Here is a 17371-nt window from a genome sequence, read left to right as displayed (position 1 = left end):
TAGAAAACTTAAACACTACTTGCATCCATTCATACAAACAAACTACAAGCATTCCACCACCGAAAATCAATTCACTAGCGATGCCAATTACAAACAGCTCCGAAAATACAAACAATTTCGACAACTAGATGATATTCACCACCTTACAAGAAGTTTTGTATTTCCTTAATTATTTATGTAAAGAAATAAGCTTTTTAAACACTCATTCGCTTAAATATTTAAGCGATAGTGGGGAACAGCTATCAAGTGCTTGGCACGAGGCATCACAAGAGAAAATTCCTCAGTCATGTCTAACTCTTCAGGTGACATACCATTTGGAAGTTTCCAATCAAAGCAGTGCACTAGTTGTGCTACCACCAATCTTACCACAGTAATTCCAAGTTGTAAACCAGGACAGCTTCTTCTACCAGAGCTAAAAGGAATAAATTCAAAATTGCTCCCGCGATAGTCTATATTGCAACCTTCAAACCTCTCTGGGATAAAATTCTCAGGATCAACCCACACATTTGGATCATGTCCAATTGACCAAACATTTATAATGATTCGTGCTTTTTTGGGTATGTGAAAGCCATCAACGGTGGAATCCTCCATTGCCTCATGAGGGATAAGTAATGGCCCTGGAGGATGAAGTCTAAAGGATTCTTTCATGACCATTTCTAAATAGTTTAGATCCTCCAAATCTGATTCATCCACCATCCTATCCAAACCAACCTTACTTTCTAATTCGTGTTGAACTTTCTTCAATACTTGTGGATGTCTCAAGAGTTCTGTCATAATCCACTCAATTGCACTTGATGAAGTATCTATTGATCCCGCAAGCATATCCTACATATAATATTCAATATTTAATTTTTAAAGAAAAATAATTATACTTGAAAAAATATATATATTGAATGAATGATTACCATCAAAACAGATTTGACATGTTCACGATTGAATTGAAACTTAGTCTCTCCGGACTTCATGATGGACAATATGATATCTACAAAATCCTTTGTCATCTTATCACTGCTTCCACTCTGTTCATGCTCATCAAGGATCCTCTCAAGGAACCGATCAATGACTTTGGCGAGGACCTTCATTCGTCTAGTTAATCCTTGAAAGTCAAGCTTACCAAGATAAGGAAAATAATCCCCAAGATTTGGTATAGCTGATAGCTGCATAAGTTCGTTAATCACACCTTTGAAACCCCTGGCATCAATGTCCTTATTCTCGTACTTCTTCCCAACCACCATCCTGCAACTCATGTCTGCACTCAAGTCAGAAACTTTAGCACTTAGATCAACAGCCACACGATCCAGAGCTGATTGCTTGAGTGAGTCGATAAGATAACGCAATTCTTCTCTTCTCGTGGCTTGAAATGAATTGATCTTGTGATTACTAAGCAACTGTAATGTACACAATTTGCGCATGTTGCGCCAGTAAGGACCATATGGGCTAAAACACATATTCTTTTGATTATAAGATATATACTTAGCTGCCTCAATAGGTGGTCTGCTTGCAAACACAAGGTCATGAGTCTTGAGGAAGAGCTGTGCAGCATGAGGAGATGAAGCCACGATGGTGTCAAGGAAGCCGAATCGCAAATGCATGATAGGACCGTAGTGTTTGGCTAGCTTGCTCAAATCCTGATGGGGATTTTTACCAAGCAAGTGAAGGTGTCCCAAAATGGGAAGCCCTCTTGGACCTGGTGGCAGTAGTTTCTTGGCTTTCGTCTTCATTAAAAGACCATGAATGAGAGACAAAGCTGCAGCAAACACAGCAAGCGTTGTCCAAACCCATGCCATGGTTACTTTCTCTTGATACGTACAACTCCAAGAGGACTACGAATTGAAGGAAGGAGAAAAGAAAATCAGAGAAGCTCTTAGGATTGGAACAAACAACTAATACTTCTCATTCACCTTAACTAAGCATCACACAATATAAATACACGCATGCATGCTGACGAAATTAAGGAAAAGATAGTAAAAACGTGAAACCGCATGAACACGTAGAGGTTGACTAGTAAAACACACTGGAAACTTCCTCATGCATGCATTCCACGTCCCTATGCAACTCTGTCGTCAACAAGTGGCTTGGAAGAATTTCCTACTTGTACGTACTGTCATCTATCAAACATAAATAAATATAATATAAAATGCGATGGTAGTAATTCGTTTTACCAATATTGCTTGTTAATTATACATAAGCCTGCAATGATGTATATTTAGTATTAACATATAATGTATTTAATATTAAAAGATTGCACACGTAAAAATGTGAAAGTGTATTGCATTAAATTTAGGTTTTGTACTCATAAAGATTGTTTTTTAGTTTAAATTTAGGTTTTGTACTCATAAAGATTGTTTTTTAGTTTTATTTGTACTTTAGATTTAAAATGTACGGAGTAGCCTTTCAAAAGATGTAAATTAACTGTGAGACTTGATCCCTGGTCATTCTTTCCAACTTTCACCTCTATGACCAGTTGAGCTGTCCATGCAAGCTTTAAAAAGCTATCCATGAATACATATTTATTTGTCACAGTCTCACATAATGCATAATATAGTGTTCTAAAATGCACAAGTACATAACAATAATTACGAAAATAACACCATATTTTTCTAAAAATTTGATATCTTATTTTTACAAATACGTGGGTGAACACCTCTGGAAAGATCTACCAGATGGACAATCCTTGTGAGAACTGTACGTAGACAAATATGGATTGTCCATCTAGTAGATCTAATTGGGAGGTTTTCTCCCTTGAATCTTTCATATATATATATATATATATATATATATATATATATATATATATGGAATGGTTCAGGTGCGGGTGATGCTTCCCGTGCGGTTGTGCAGGTGGATTCACATTAAGCATTACACTGGCGCATTTTAAGTAAACAACAGACGTACATTAAACACACAAACAAAATACATTCGGAACACAAACTCACCCACCTTAAGCACAAAACTCACGCATTTTAAGCACAACCCTCACGCACCTTAAGCACAAAACTCACGCACCTTAAGGACAAAAACACACGAACCTTAAGTTTTAACAACAACTCATATTAAGTACACACTCACGCATATTAAGTACAAAACTCACGCACCTTAAACACAAAACTCAGGCACATTAAGCACAAAACTCATGCACTTTAAAGTTTCAACAACAACTTACATTAAAGTACATACTCACGCACATTAAGCACACAACTCACGCACCTTAGGCACAAGACTCACGCACCTTAAGTACAAAACTCACGCACATTAAGCACTACACATTCACGCACATTAAGCACAAACCTCACGCACCTTAAGCACAAGACTCACGCACATTAACTACAAAACTCACGCACATTAATCACCTGCACAACCGCACGGGAAGCATTCAGCTGCACGAGAACTTAAAAAAAAAATTTATATATATATATATATATATATATATATATATATATATATATATATATATATATATATATATATATATATATATATATAGCCTATCTAGGAAAGAACTATGAGCTAAGCCGTCTATCTAGAAAGATCAATATATAGATCAAAAGCAATTTCAAAAAATATTATGGTATTTTTATAAATAAATCAAACTTTGGAGTGCAAGTAACAACTTAATTACATTACTTGCATGCGTTCTTCTACGACAAATTATTGTGTGGACCATAGTTCACATAGTTGTGTGGGCCATGAATGCAATATATATTTTTAATATACTAAAAGTACATTTTGTACTGAATGTGTATTATTTGATAGTATATAAGAAATCATATATTTTCAGATAATGTATTTTATGTGTACAAATAATATACTTTTAGTATATTAAAAATGTATTTTTTTTATTTATAATTTACACAAATGTGTGAACCACGTTCCACAGAATAATGATCGCTCTTCTACTTATTCATTCTCAACCTTATTCCTTGTAATATATTTAGTAGTTATATTCACATCTTTAGTTCACAAATTGCTTAGTTATTTTATTGGGTTATAAACATTGCCTTGTTGAGATTGACCATTGATTTTACATAGAGTTAATTCCCAAAATGGTCCTCTGACTATGAAATTTTTTTAAATTGGTTCATTGACTTTTAATTGCACCTAAAGTGGTCCTCTGGCTATTGAATTTTAAGTCAAAATGGTCCTCTGTTAGTTTTGGTGTTAAGTGTGTTGGTCCCGGTAGGGTCGGAAGGTGAGTTTAGGGGGGGGGGGGGTGAATAAATTCTACTCGATTTTTCAAAGCAACTCCTTTTGGAGTGATGCACAACGAAATAACTTGTTTGTTTTTAATTTGAACTTTGCACATTTTTGTTATTGAGAATTATCGTTGGGTCAGTGTGAAATGCAATGCACGAAAGATAATCAACCGAAAGTAAAGAGAGATAGAGAGAGAGATTTTTATAGTGGTTCGGCTATTAACAAAGCCTACTCCACTCTTCTTTTACAACTTGTGAAAGGGTTTGCACTATCACTCCTAGTACAAACTACTTCGAGCTAGCTTCCTTGATCACTAAGCCGGATAGCCACTTAGTTGGTTTTTCAACTCCTCGAGTTTACTCCGCCTCTATCAAATTCTTCCTCAGAGTTGAGTGTTGGAATCATGATGTTGAGTTTCTCCAACATGTTGAAGTCTTGTCTTGTTAACTGGATGAATCTTCACGTGAGAAAAGATGCAAGACTTCTTCAAGTTTGTGAAGTGTAGATGTAGGATGAATCTCTTTGAAGACTTCACAAATGTACCACGCTGATTATGAAAAGCTTATGAATGAGCTTGTTTAAGGAGCTTTTCAAAGGATAAAATCTGTTGAACAATCAGCACCTTATTCAATGGTGAAGAGAGGTATTTATAGGTGAGGAGAAATTCATCCGTTGGGGGGAGATCATATTTCGAACCTATAACCAGTGGGTAATAACCAGTGGGCATATAACATTTAATTTGGCGGTACTATGTAGCCGTTGATGATAGAAAGCACCGTGACTTTTTGTCCTTTCTAATGACAAGATGGTACCAATCATTTAATGCTCATTGGTTTTTGTGAATATCATTCCTAAGACACCTTTTGTCTATGATGATTGCCCAGCTGAGAGACATAGACAGCATTCTTCTTGCTTCACTTAATAAAAGTTGTCTTTACAAATCTAACTTAGACTTGTTGTCTCTAAAAGGTTACTTTGAAGGATAGACTTTATCTTTCGTCCTTTCTTTTAGAAGAATGATCTTCCTTGTTATTTGATGATTGTCCGAGAGTTAGACCCTTCCATCTTTCGGTTTGAGTTGATCTCTAGTCTTTCTCTTTGTCTTCATGTCTTCAAGTAGACCTATCCTACTAACCTCAATCAAGATTCGTGTATTGCATAGTGCGAATCATTCGTTGAGTTACAATGGCTTTCGTTTGCAACGAAAGTTCTAAAGAAAAATGAAAATAGGGGTCTACAATCCTAGCAAGTTTGGTATCATCAAAGTCTAATTACACTTGTTCCTAACAATTTCCCCCTTTTTGATGATGTCAAAACCTATACTCTTGCTATCAGGCCGAAGGATATCCTTTAAAAGAATTTTTATTACAAAACAACCAAATAGTTGAGTTTACATGAAGTTCTAAGAAGCTTTAACAACACTAAAAATGTATTCAACACAGATAACAAAAATATATGGATTTTCATTCTGATCAAGCACATTACAAAAGAGATAATGAAATTAAAAGATATTACATGTTCAAAAGTTTCAGTTTCATCTGACATGCTTCCTCTCGTTTTTTGTCATCACGTTCCTTTTGTTCCTTGAGCAATTTCTTGAAATCCAGATCATTGTTGATTAAGTTTTTGAATGTTTGGACTGGATTGGCTTGAGCTAACTTGGCGTATTTCTCCGTCAGGTTGTAGCTCATGTAATTGTTGTAGGCTTCTAAGATGTTTCAACCTGGTACAATGCCGAGATTCCACTATGACACGAGCTCAATAGAGTTCATTCCCTCCATATAGCTTTTGCCTGATTCTTCATGTATCTTGAACACAACATTTTATTTGGCGCTTGGATCAACATCTTTTTCAACTGAGGAAACATCCCTTATTTTCTCTTCTATTTCTTGAATGCGAATGAGGTCTTGTTCTCTCTGTTTTTTATCTTCTTCTTGTTCGAGCCAAAGTTTTTCATTTGCTCTCTTTATTTCATCATTCTTCTTTCTTTGGAACTCCTGTCTTGTTACATTGTCTTTCTTCATCAGCCATATAGGCAAGTTGCATCCTTCAAACCTTTTTCCGCTTCCTTCCTCATATTCCTTGTACTGAAGAAAATTTCCTGAGCCATCCATTGTCATAATTTTGTCCATCATCAACCTTTGACGAAGGTTCTTCTTCTCTCTCAGAGTTCGTCCTACAAATGAATAGGCAGATTTGGATCCATAGGATTGTCGAGGCCTTAAGGAATTTTGTCGAGATCTGGAAGGAGGAGGGTGACTTGACTTGGGGACAGGTGGAGGTGTGGACTTCTGCGTTCTTGCATTACTTCTATGATCTTGTTTCCTTTCGCCTTGTCTGCTTTCAAGACCTCATTCCCCTCTTCTTTCGTTTTCATCATTATCATCTTTCTTGTTCCTCGTTTCCCTCTTTTTGGCATCATCAGTAGATGGATCGGAGGGCTTCAAGAGTTTGTTGACTGCAATGGTTAGATCCTTGACATACCGCAAGATTTAGAGTTGGTAATCGGCCATTATAAACATGTTATCACTAGCAGTGTCAATTTTTGTGGATGCTAAATCCACTCTTTCCTTGAGACCAAATTGGGAAAACTTGATAGTATGTTGGTCTTTGGAAATTGTTTAAAGAAGTTGTTGCTTACATAGTCCCGAAGTTTTCTGACTTTGTCGAATTGTAGACAAACTTTCCAAGACTTGATCCATGTTCTTGGATAAGGCATCATGTTTCGAGTTGTCGATCTGCTGTTTGGCTTGTAGCCACTCATAGCTTATCCAAGACTCCTCACATTGTTGTTTCAAGAGTGAGATTATTGCCCTTGCTTCAGGTTGTGAAATTTCAATAGCATCCGAATTTTGAGCACCTTTATCCCTTGGACTGGAGTTGTCATGGCTCGCTCTAGGTGATGCATCCATTTTGCCATCATTAGTTGTCATGCCATCGTGCATCTCATTCAAGGGATTGTTCTGAGCACCAGGTGAAGTTTCGGGTTGTCCTTTGTGTGATAGAGAGTTTCTTTCAGCTTCCACATCGGTGTTTCGTGTAGCAACAATACCTTCATTATCAGGATCATCATCATCATCATCAGACTTTCATCACTTTCGTCATCATCATCGTTGTCCTGATTGCTGTCATCACTTCCTTCTTCATCTTCTTTTTCTTCACCTGTTTCATCCTGTTTCTCTTCTTCTGATTCATTGTCATTTGCTTCTTTGTCTTCTCCTGTGTCTCAATTCTCTTTTTTTGCTGGATTTTCTTCTTTCTCATTTCCCTGGTTTCCTTCCTTCTTTTCTTGGTTTTCATCTTGTCTTCTTTCTTTCTTCTTATTTGTGTTTGTTTCAGGGATGTTATCACTTAGCTCAACATCTTTCGTCCCGCTTGTGCTACAATTGGGGTCATTTTGATGTAACTTTTCACGCTCAGTTTTGATCTTGGATAACCTCATTGCTTCCCTGAGCTCCTTCATTTTGGCTTCAAACGTTGGATCAAGTGGAGGCTTCTTAACGTCGAGACTTATTGTAGCCTTTCCTTTCGCAATACTGCGATTTGTCAGCTTGTATGAGTAGGCTCGATTGATAGTTTCGAGTCTTGTAGCCTCATAGACATTCTGAGTGCCAATCCATGCAAGTGCAAACTCTTCTTCATTTCTTATTACATCAAACTCTTCAAGAAACTGATTGAGAGATGATGTTCGCCACTGCTGCCATCTAATCACTTGTTGATAATCACTCGAGATTTCTTGTTGAAAGAAGTTGATCTTGAGATAGTGGTGGAATTTCTTCTTGCGTGTTGATCACTTCTCTCGTCTCTTCTGGCAAGCCAGGTTCTTGTGGGAGACTTAAGTGATCAGCTGGTGGAAGAGGCAAACTTTGTCCTTGTCTACTATAGCATGTTCTTGTGTCAGAATCGTTTCGATATGCTCTGCCATAGTAGGTTCTTGTGGAAAGATGCTTTCGGTTTCTGGTTCTCTGGTGGACTTTCGTTTACGAGACTTCTTGTTCTTTCTGTCCAGAGCAAGTGCTTGTGAAAGATGTTTGACTCTTGATGATTGGCTCGTATTTCCTTCCCCTGAGCATCTTGCTGGTGAGATTCTGTCCTTTCCTTTGATTTCGGTTTGTCAGAAACAGAAGGTCCTGGAGCAAGTCGGAGTAATACTTTCTGTGTTTTTTTATTAGTTGGTCTGAATCTTTCTTTGGTCTGTTCAGCTCGACTTAGCTATGAACTGTCTGCTTCAATTTATGATGATTTAGATGAGAGACTGCTTATTTGCTGTACTTTCGAGGAAGGCTTCTTAACAACTTTTTGTTTCTTGGATTTTCTCTTTCTTTCCTTTCCTTTCGGATTTTCCACCACTTTTGTTGAGGGTTTAGAAGTAGCTTCAGCCAAAGCTATATCTTGTTGAGGCAGTTCTTTCTCTGAGACTAGTGCCTAGACTTCTTCAGTAGGTGTCTTAGCCTTTTTCACCCATTTTTGTTTCTTCTTTGGTGATTGTTCTGGATCCGAGACCTTCTTTCGCTTGGACTTGCTTTCGGCTGGAGCAGGTGAGGCTACCACAAGTACACCCATTTCTAATGCTCGTTGTCTATCATACCCAGGAGGTTTGGACTTCATGTGATAAACTTTCGGGCCTGGAGGAGTTCCTTCTCGGAGAACAACTTTCTTGTGATTCAGGAGGTGTCCAATCATGAATCCAAAGGCAATCTTTCGCTCTATATCTCCTTTCGGCGTCTTTCCAGAGGTCATATTTAACCGTAAAAAGTCGAAGACGACTTTCAACCAATCAACCTTATACCCATTCAGAAATGCATGGAGCATCTTCTATTTATCCTTTGACACATCATCCGTTCCTGAGGTTTTGTGCTCCACAATTTTGTTGAAGATGTCCACTATGAACTCGTAATCGAGTTTGAAACACTTTTTCCTCAAAGGTCATTCGATCTCCTCGAAAGATTGTGCATTCCGAATGCTTTCGTAAAAGACCTGTTGGTCGAAGGTGTGCTGAGAGAAATTCGAGTGATATGTATCATCTCTTTCCGGGAACATGAAAGCCTCTTGGATGTCTTTACTGGTGACGGATATATCCTTTCCGTTCACTTGAGAGGTAATGGTTGTAGCATCTGAAGAAACTCTTGCATTGAGATAAAGTTGGGCGACATCAAATGCAAAGAAGAACTGATAAGTGTGAGTGACGAAGTTGTATAGGCCGCAATCTTTGATTAGATCAATAACTTTTTCACCAAACTTCTTGTCAAGAACGTGCTGGCAGAAGCCAAGAGCATCCCACATGAAGCCACATAGCACAAACGGTGCCCTTGATCGGATGAACTTCTCGTCTGAGATAGGGTAGGTAGGCAACTCTTCCTTGTTGGTGTTTTCAGGCTCTGGATTAGAGGCTTTTGATCTAGTTTTCTTAGCCATTGGAATAGAGATGGAGAGGCAGAGAAATTGCAGAAGTATGAAGAGTAGAGAAAGTGTTTTCTTGGGAGGAATATGATGCTGAGAAACGTGTATGAGAAGAAAAAGGTTTATGGGTGAGTGGGTGTAGGTTAAATAGTATATGGGTAGTTTCTCAGGATCGGGTGTTCAATGTGGGTCACCCGGAATTTGAATTAGAGATGTTTGGGTGGAAAATCGTATAGACCCTTGGTATGTTTGACAACTTTTTGTATTTGTGGTAAAATACTGTCAAAATTCATCTGATAAGGCATATAGCAGATCAAAAAGAATCATTCCGCATTTAGTGTGGAGAGAGAAAATACTTAAGTATGGAGGTATGGACATTTAATACATGTCCTCTCAACTAACACGACATGCGATATCATGGGGTAGTGGACCTATTTTCTTGGTCACACGATCCTCTTCCATTTTTTCATCGGACGATTGGGATGCAGACCTTTCAAATAACTCTCAGTTATGGAAAGAATTCATAATTGATTTTGTCTTGCATCGAATAAGGATTCATCAGTCCCCACGAACCAAATAAAGTTTCGTGGAGAGTGTTGATTAAACGTCTCGTGTTTAAGATCCAGATGAAGTTTCAGAGAGAATTATAGTACTGATTCCAAAGACACGAAACTTAAGGATTTTTATTTAAAAGATAGAACACGAAACATCAAGATTAAACGACAACCAGCTTAACACACATAAATAACATTAAGGATCACAGAATGACTCTTACTAAGACTACTCCGTCAGTCTTCTAGACCATAGCCGAAAGTTACTTCTTGCCCTTTCCTTTCGAGCTTGTGCTGGCTTCCCCCTTAGGCATGTATTTCTTGTAGAGTTTGAGGGACAACCAGTCCGTAAGAGTTGAGACGGTGGAGTTAGCCGAAGAGTTGGGTTCTAGTTCGTCTTCAGTTTCATCATCAGGTTCAATTTCTCCATCATACTCACTGAGAAACTCAAGATAGTCTCGGTCAAATGAGGGGTTGTTCCAGTCTTCCTTTGATGAAAACATTTTTGATTTTCCTTTCTTTTTAGTGATTGGAGGTGGTCCCTCATGTTGATCCACAACTGGAGATGAGTTTTCGGAGTCATCCGCCAAGAATCCTTCATTATGTGGGTATTGTTCCTCTTCAGAAGAGATCTTTAGTGGTGCTCTGACACTGTTTCCAGGATAATAGTCACCTTGCTTTTCCCGGATCTTTCTATTAGTTTCAACCTTTTCAGTTACCCAAGAATTTCGTGTAGCTTTGACTGCATTTGTTGACTCAATTTGACATTCCCAATGTCACTTTATTAACCTTATGGCAGAGGTTCTTTCGTCCAAGTGCAATTTCCTTGTGAATTAGTCAGATAGTTGGTGAAAGATTCTCCCTGAGATATCCTTTTAACAGTCCCGTGAAGTTTCAGAGAATAAAGTGACTGTTTTGAATCAAATAAAGATTCATTGTTTGAAGGAAACCATAGACGATCATTACGAAACAAATAAGGTTTCTGATAGAGAATTTATCATAATTAGCAGCAACACATTCATATTATCATGGATGGACACTTATTACACTAACACTAAACATTATTAAAGACATGTGTCCACAAATATTACATGAAAAAGAGAAGATCATTTCTTTTCTTTCTCTTTGAAACTTGGCACATCCACAGATGATTCTTCCCCCTCAGAAGTTACTTCTCTCTCAGAAGTTTCTTCATTTAGCCACTCGCTGGCTTCTCTCTTCCAAGTGTTGTATGATATTAGTGATCCCGGATCACTGTCTAAATCATTTGCAACCGGATGGCTATCAACGAAGGCTAAGAAATCCCTGTTGAAGTTTGGATTAGCCAAATCCTCCTTTGTGAGTTGCGGTGGTTTTCCGGGAATTTTCTTTCTTCTGAGACGTTTCTTCCTTCTTTTTGCTGCTCTTATCCTTTTGTTTCCTGGGAGATGCCGATTTGTCTCCTTATTTGTTCTCCATTTTTCTTTATGATGAGAAACATGAAAGATAAGCTGCCTTTAAATAGCCGTTTCAAGATGATCACGGATCATGAGTTTTTGGTGGTCATAATGACGAGTCGGTTATTATGTCCTCTATGACCGTGAATTTCTCCATAGTATTCAATTTCCGTTTTGAATCCTTGAATACTTTGTCAAATCAATGCTCTTCCAATTCCATGTGTCATTATTGCATTTGACCCTACTCATAGGGAATCAATCTGAGACCCTTTTGTTGGCCAAAGATGAAATTATGGCAGGATAGAAATTGTATTATAATCCATGACATAGTTAGATAAGGAAAACCATGGAAGTGAGGATTTCATTTAATTTTAAAAAAATATCACAACAGTAGTGGAGATTGTGCCACTTAGACATTAATCTTTCTTTGTCTTGCTAGCAGTGGACTTTAGAGTGCCAGTTAGGCCGGAAGGTGTGCCAGGAGGTGAATAATCAAAGCTATCTTCTTTCTCCAATATTGAAAAACTTATGCCGTCATATTCATCCATTTCTCTGATGGTTAGAGTAGGGGCACGAGATTCATCACCAGGGTTAGATATTTGGTAACCATGAGAGAATTCCTCTGGGATTGGGATGTAGCCGAACGTTGGAATAAATTGAGGTCTCTCATGGAGTGGAGAGTTTGCCTTTTTGAAGTATTTTTTGTAAATTGGGATATAGCGAAAAACAGAACCTGTTGATGATTTCTCATTAAATGGGGTATACGTGATTTCGACTTTGTCATGCTGTTATCTTATTTTCTCAATTCTTTTATCAGCTAACTTCCGTGCCTCCTTCAGATAATGATCCTTTCGAGCTTGTCTTTTGTCAAGTTCATCAACCTTTCCATTGCCTTTGTCCATGCCTGTAATCAAAACACTAAAACAAGCTTGAAGTAAAATAGTTGGTTAATATGAATTTTTCTTCTGAGGAGCACTGCATCTTATATAGGAGTGAAATGAAATTGTTTGCGTGTAGATCTCTCCAAAATATTTTCACTCCATTTCCCAAGGCTATCTTTTGAGAATCTTTCAGTTCACATGCACGGAATAATTTTGGCTCATTCCATCTTTATGTTAGATCATTTCAATCATCCCAAGTTCATGTCTGAGAGATGAGAATATGTTTTCATTTAGTGGCTTTGTGAGAATATCAGCTAGTTGATCATCAGTGTTAATATACTCTAGTGATATGTTTTTCTTCTCAACATGATCTCGAATAAAATGATATTTGATATAAATATGTTTAGTTCGAGAGTGAAGCACTGGATTATGAGTTTTGGCAATAGCACTTGTATTATCACAATTTATGCGCACTTCTCGTGCTATCACACCATAATCCTTGAGTTGTTGCATCATCCATAGTATTTGCGCACAACAACTTCCAGCTGCTATGTATTCAGCTTCAGCAGTGCTGGTTGCAATTGAGTTTTGTTTCTTACTGAACCAAGACACGAGTCTTCCCTCTAGGAACTGGCAGGTTCCAGAGGTACTCTTTCGGTCAGTTTTACAACCAGCGAAATCTGCATCGGAATAACCAATTAGGTCGAAAGATCCTCCTTTCGGGTACCAAAGTCCAACACTTTGGGTTCCCTTGAGGTACTTTAAGATCTTTTTAGCAGCACTCAGATGACTTTCTTTCGGTTTAGCCTGAAAACGCGCACATACCCCAACATTGAAAGAAATGTCAGGTCTACTCGTTGTTAGGTACAAGAGAGATCCAATAATCCCTCGATATTTTGTTTGATCCACATATTTCCCTTCATTATCAACTTCCATTCTTAAGGATGTATTCATTGGAATTTTGACGGATGATTTTCCATCAATTCCAAACTTTCGGATCAAACCTTTCGTATACTTCGCTTGATTAATGAATATTCCATCAACACATTGTTTTACTTGTAGCCCAAGAAAGTAGTTTAATTCTCCCATCATGCTCATTTCAAACTTTCCTTGCATGAGTTTAGAGAATTTCTCGCACATATCAGGATTTGTGCAACCAAAGTTGTTGTCATCTACATAGATTTGCACAAGTAGAATGTGATCACCATCCTTGATACGAAAAAGAGTTTTATCAACAACTCATTTCGTAAAGCCACAATTGATCAGGAAGTATGAGAGTGTGTCATACCAAGCTCGTGGTGCTTGTTTTAAGCCATATAGAGCTTTCTTTAAGTGATAGATTTGATCATTTTCATGATTAGTTACTAAACCTGGAGGTTGTTCGACATAAACTTCTTCTTCAAGAAGCCCATTTAAAAAAGCACTTTTCACATCCATTTGGAACACCTTAAAATTCTTGTAGGCTGCATATGCCAGAAAGATTTGTATTGCTTTCAGTCTTGCAACGGGAGCAAACGTTTCGTCAAAATCTATGCCTTCTTCTTGACAATAGCCTTTGGCCACTAATTATGCCTTGTTCCTAACAATGATTCCATACTCACTCATTTTGTTCCTGAAAACCCACTTGGTTCTGATAACATTTTGATGAGTGGGCCTTGGAACAAGCTCCCATACATTGTTTCGTTCAAACTGGTGTAGTTCTTCCTGCATAGCTGTGACCCAATCTAAATCACATAAGGCATCCTCAATGGATTTAGGTTCTATTTGAGATAGGAAGCATGCCATCATGCTTTCGTGCATAGAACCACGAGTTCTTACTCCTTCTTGAATATTTCCTATGATTTGATCAGATGGGTGATTTCTCAACCATCTCAAGTCTGGTTCAAAGGATGTCTGTTGTGTTTGCACATCCATCTCAGGAATGTAGGGCAATTCAACATAGATCATTGGTTCAGATTGTGCCTGGGGTGCCGGAGAGCTTTCTTCCACCGTTGGTTCGTGCTGGACTCTTGTTTTTGGTTCAGTGGAATTAGGTAGACATCTTTGATAAGATGATAAGAAATCTTTATGTTCTGAACTATCTTCTTCCACATGGGTAGGTTCACCTTGCATGCTTAGATTTCTCACGTCGATAGTTTCATCATTTTGTGGAGACTTTTCAGTTCCTTCATCAAATTTGATGTGGATGGATTCCTCAATCACCATGGTTCTTTTGTTTAGAACCCTGAAAGCTTAACTTACTGAAGAATAACCCATGAAATTTAACGTGGATGGAGACTTTTCAATTTCTTTCATCAAATTTGACGTGGATGGATTCCTCAATCACCACGGTCCGTTGTTGTGAATAAAACACCTGCAACCAATGATGTGAAAATAACTAACAACAGGTTTCTTGCCTTTCCATAATTCAGATGGAGTGAGTCCATGAGCTTGATTGATAAGTGATCGATTTTGGGTGTAGCATGCAGTATTGACGGCTTCGGCCCGGAAGCGCTTTGGTAATCCTGAGTATGCTATCATAGTTCGTGCAGCTTCCTTCAAGGTTCTGTTCCTCCTTTCGGCTACTCCATTTTGTTGTGGTGTTCTTGCTGCCGAAAGTTGATGGAAAATGTCATTCTGTCCACAAAATTCCTTGATAACCATGTTCACGAACTCTGTTCGCTGATCTAACCTTATTCTAATGATGTTCACTTCTTTCTCATTTTGAAGTTGTCTTAGCAAATCTGGTAACATTTTCTCAGTTTCGTTCTTCTTCCTTAGAAACATCGTCCAGGTGTATCTTGTGTAGTCGTCTACTACAACTAGTGAATACTTTCGTCCACTTAAGCTAGCAGGATCAATTGGCCCAAATAAGTCAATGTGCAAAAGACTTAATGGTCGAGAGTTTGTATCAATAGACTTGGAATTGAATGATGCTTTGATTTGTTTTCCTCTCTGGCATGCATCACACACTTTATCCTTGATATATGATATTTTTGGCAAGCCTTCTACAAGATCTTTTTTCGCCAATTTGTTGATGGTTTTGAGATTAAGGTGGTTCATCTTGTTGTGCCAATCCCAACTTAAACCTGCATTTCTTTTAGCAACAAGACAAACATTAGCTTTAGAGAGTTCCCAATTGACGACATACATGTTTTTCTTTCGTCTTGCTGTGAGAACTGTGTCACCATCTCCAGTGCTGACCACTTTACATTCGTCTTTGGAGAACTCGACTTTGTAACCTTTGTCACAAAATTGACTGGTGCTTAGTAAACTGAATTTCAATCCTTCAACATGTTAGACATCCCGAATGATCATTCCGTTTCTAATGATGTCTCCAGTTCCACGAGTTTTTCCACTAGATTCTCCTCCAAATATAAATTTTGGTCCATCAACTTCTTTATAGTTTCTCAAATTTGATTTGTCCTCGGTCATATGTCTTGATCATCCACTATCCACATATCAGATGACCTGTTTTTCCTGCAATAAAAAATTATGCATTTTTAGGTACCCCTTCAGTTTCGGGTCCTTGAGGTTTAGCAGACAATTTTGGGATCCATGTGAACCTAGAGTGGGTATTACTCATCCTTTGTCCTTTGTATCCATTAAATACACGATAAACATAATAAATGTTTGCAAAATTTTTGGCTTTGTATCGACTTTGAAAGTAGGCATCTGGTGGATTGCGATACTGCTTAGAATAGTTGGTCTGTTTATGCCTGTGAATCTTTTCAAACTTTGCTTTTGATAAGGGTTTGGGATAAACAAGCTAATCTTCTTCAGATGGTCCACTCCATCCGTTGCCCATCATTGGTCTTCTAAGTGACCTCTTGGCATGTCTGTTTCGTTCATCTCTTTGATTCCTTTGTAAAGGATTCGTTCGTTGATGCACAGAACGATTTTGCCTCTAATTGACATTTGGATTTACCCTCGTTTGGTTAATCCTTCTAGACTGACCCTTTTGATAGTTTAGACTAGGTCTATTATCTTTTAGTCCATTCCTTTGGTGACACCCCGAAATCCGAATTCGATTAAGGGATTAATTAAGTAATTAATCCTATTTCAATTGGTAATTTAATTCCTAAAAATCCTGAAAATTCAATAGTCGGGGACTAGTAATTGACTAGTCAACCCCAAAGTCAAGGTTGTACCTTAAGCTTTGTAAGGAGTTCCCTTGTTCCCTTACACCTCTTCATGTTAGTAAGGGTATTCTTGACTTTTCACCTTGTGTTAGTATTGTATGCTAACCTAGTAGAACACCCTCATTTCTCTCCTTACACTTTCCAAATTCTAGCTCTACCTTCTCTCTAAAAAGGTAGATAGCTTTTCTTCCAAGCCAAGTTGAAGCTTTGTCAAATCTTCAAGAGTTGTCTCCAAGATTCTACCTTTCATACATTTGGGCATCTAGGAGGGTAAGGTCTATGTTCATCTTGTGTTTTTAGTGTTTTCTTAGGTGTCTTTTCTTAAAGATAGAATCTTTATGATCTTTTGGTGTGTTCTTGAAGTGGGTTTGGAAGGTGAGCCTTAGTAGGAGCTTGGTGAAGTGTTAAGTGAAGGTTTTTGTCTTCAAGAGGTAACCCATGCTCTACAAAATCTATTTTGCTTACCTATATAATGATTTATTGGATAGTACATGTGATTTTGCTATGAAATGTGAGTGTTTATGCATTGTCTCGTGAAAATGCATATCTAGAGCTTGTGTTTAGGGTTCTTTTATGCCATTGCTTGGCTATTCCTTTGATTCAATTCATTTTGTTGTATTTGGTGAGTTTTGGCATGTTTTGGACTTGTATTTGAGCTTGGAGTTGAAAATCCCCGAAGGAAATTATTTTGTGCTGGTATACGTACCCGCTGGCGGAACGGCGAGTAGGCGTCCACCCGTCGCCCACCCGCGAGGTACAAGTGGCCGGTGGGTAATGTACCCGCGGGC

At 38.0% G+C, this 17371-nt stretch overlaps 1 protein-coding gene across 1 annotated transcript; it reads right to left on the bottom strand.

Annotated features, from left to right (window-relative positions):
- On the bottom strand, positions 1-1872 carry LOC109178518 (cytochrome P450 CYP736A12-like). The gene is made up of 2 exons (XM_019328153.1): positions 906-1872; positions 1-825 (listed from the first exon to the last, which is right to left on the bottom strand). The coding sequence occupies exons 1-2, from the start codon at positions 1785-1787 to the stop codon at positions 211-213; spliced, it is 1497 nt and encodes a 498-aa protein (XP_019183698.1). The 5' UTR covers positions 1788-1872; the 3' UTR covers positions 1-210.
- Positions 1873-17371: the final 15499 nt, after the last annotated feature.

This window comes from Ipomoea nil, unplaced genomic scaffold (genome assembly GCF_001879475.1).
Source record: "Ipomoea nil cultivar Tokyo-kokei standard unplaced genomic scaffold, Asagao_1.1 scaffold0848, whole genome shotgun sequence".
NCBI lineage: Eukaryota > Viridiplantae > Streptophyta > Magnoliopsida > Solanales > Convolvulaceae > Ipomoea > Ipomoea nil.
Note: the sequence above shows the minus strand (reverse complement) of the source record. Positions and strands in the feature narration are given on the sequence as shown.

Bases quoted from the DNA above. Each gene is read 5' to 3' on its own strand.
- LOC109178518 (XM_019328153.1), bottom strand. From the start codon at position 1,787: ATGGCATGGGTTTGGACAACGCTTGCTGTGTTTGCTGCAGCTTTGTCT. The intron at 826-905 runs GTAATCATTCAT...TATTATATGTAG, and splicing joins ATGTCAAATCTGTTTTGATG to GATATGCTTGCGGGATCAAT.